The sequence below is a fragment of the Candida tropicalis genome (genome assembly GCF_000006335.3).
Source record: "Candida tropicalis MYA-3404 genomic scaffold supercont3.2, whole genome shotgun sequence".
Classification (NCBI taxonomy): Eukaryota; Fungi; Ascomycota; class Pichiomycetes; order Serinales; family Debaryomycetaceae; genus Candida; species Candida tropicalis.
The window spans coordinates 885703-887326 of NW_003020049.1; the positions used below are offsets into that span (position 1 = coordinate 885703).

The 1624-nt window shown below is 32.4% G+C and overlaps 2 protein-coding genes across 2 annotated transcripts; one reads left to right on the forward strand and one right to left on the reverse strand. All coding sequences in view use genetic code 12, as the record gives it.

Annotated features, from left to right (window-relative positions):
• Window positions 1-22: 22 nt before the first annotated feature.
• CTRG_01469 (uncharacterized protein) lies at window positions 23-520 on the reverse strand (the record flags this gene model as incomplete). The annotated part of the gene is made up of 1 exon (XM_002547117.1): window positions 23-520. One exon carries the CDS (start codon window positions 518-520, stop codon window positions 23-25), a length of 498 nt encoding a protein of 165 aa, XP_002547163.1.
• A 436-nt stretch (window positions 521-956) lies between these two features.
• CTRG_01470 (uncharacterized protein) lies at window positions 957-1622 on the forward strand (the record flags this gene model as incomplete). The annotated part of the gene is made up of 1 exon (XM_002547118.1): window positions 957-1622. A coding segment is annotated over one exon (666 nt), but the record flags the coding sequence as incomplete, so codon positions are not given.
• Between the last annotated feature and the right edge of the window lie 2 nt (window positions 1623-1624).

Genomic DNA, 1624 nt, shown 5'->3' on the forward strand with positions numbered 1-1624 from the left:
TTTATGAATCTCTTACTATCGATTATTTCTTCATATGTTGAACTCTGGCTTTATTTCCTGATAATGATATTCCACCAAGACAATTTCCATGATATGACATACCTCTAGAAATAAATTGATTCTTTGTTGGTTTTTTCATTTCAATCCAATATTGAATTGCCAACTTAATTGCATTTTCATTAGCTTCACTACCCAGGTTTGCAAAATAAACTTTTGCTATTTTATCATCATATCCATCAAGAAGTAAATTTGCAAAATTTTCTACTATAGGAATTGTAAAATCCGCATTAAATGAATAAGTTATATTATTTAACATATGAGAATGAATGGATTCTATAACTTCTGGATTATTATGACCAACTGATATAACAGCTGCTCCTCCTATTGCATCAAGATATTTTTTACCATCTTGTGAATAAACATATTGACCTTTTGCTTTGATTAGAACCGTTGGTGGTTTTGTTATAGATCTATGAATAAGTTTAGAGTTTTGTAATTCGGAATCAGTAAATTGAGTCATAAAGAGCAAATAGTAAGTAAGGAAACATTTTGCACGTTGCAATTGATGGGAACAAGTGTATGGCTTTAAATATTTCGTTAATTGTGTATGTGTGATAACCCCCCCCCGGATTTGGATTGCCGCAAAAATGAATAAGGGGGGGTTACATAAAGAGATAACAAAATTTCAATGGGTCTTCCAGAAGTGGTAAATACTTCCGACAGAGTTAAACCCACATGGATGTTGAAATTCAATTAACAACGGTGTAAGAACCGATTCTCATGATATTTTCAATTCTATAAAGTTAATCACTCTACTAGTAAATTATACAGTTATCAATACTTCAAATCAAAACTCTCGTATAGAAACCAATTTCCGCGCAATTATAAAAAGAAAGAAAATTCCGCCTTGATTTATTGCACTTTCCTTATCAGTATCAACATCACCAACTCTAGCAATGACTGGACCAACCACTTCATCATCGAGTATTCTTCATCGTGATCTTCGAGTAACTCCAACTATCATCAATCATGCCAATGGAAATTATCTCTACACGGAGACATCACAAGAGATTTTTGATTCAGTTGGAGGTGCAGCCGTAATTTCAGTTGGTCATAATAATTCAGAAATTAATCAAGCTTTAATTTCACAATTGAATAAAGTTTGTTATATACATTCAGGTGATGAATTTACTACTGAAATTTCTGAAGTTTTAGCAAATTATTTGATTTCAAATAATAAAGAAATTGATCGAGTATATTTTGCTAATCTGGGAAGTGAAGCCAATGAAGCTGCTATAAAATTGGCAGTTCAATATTGGTATGAATTAGGAAAGCCAACAAAGAATCAATTTATTTCCAGAAATCAATCTTATCATGGAAATTGTCTCGGTGGGATGTCATTATCTGGTCATGTTGCTAGAAGAAAACCATATGAAGAAATAATTGATAGTAAAAGATTTCATAAAGTCAGTCCATGTTACGAATTCAGATACAAGAAAGAAGGTGAAACTAGTGAAGAATACACTCAAAGATTATTGGATGAATTGGAAGAAAAGATTACAGAAGTTGGTCCGGAGAATATTGCTGCTTTCTTTGCCGAAACAGTAGTTGGTGCTACCACAGG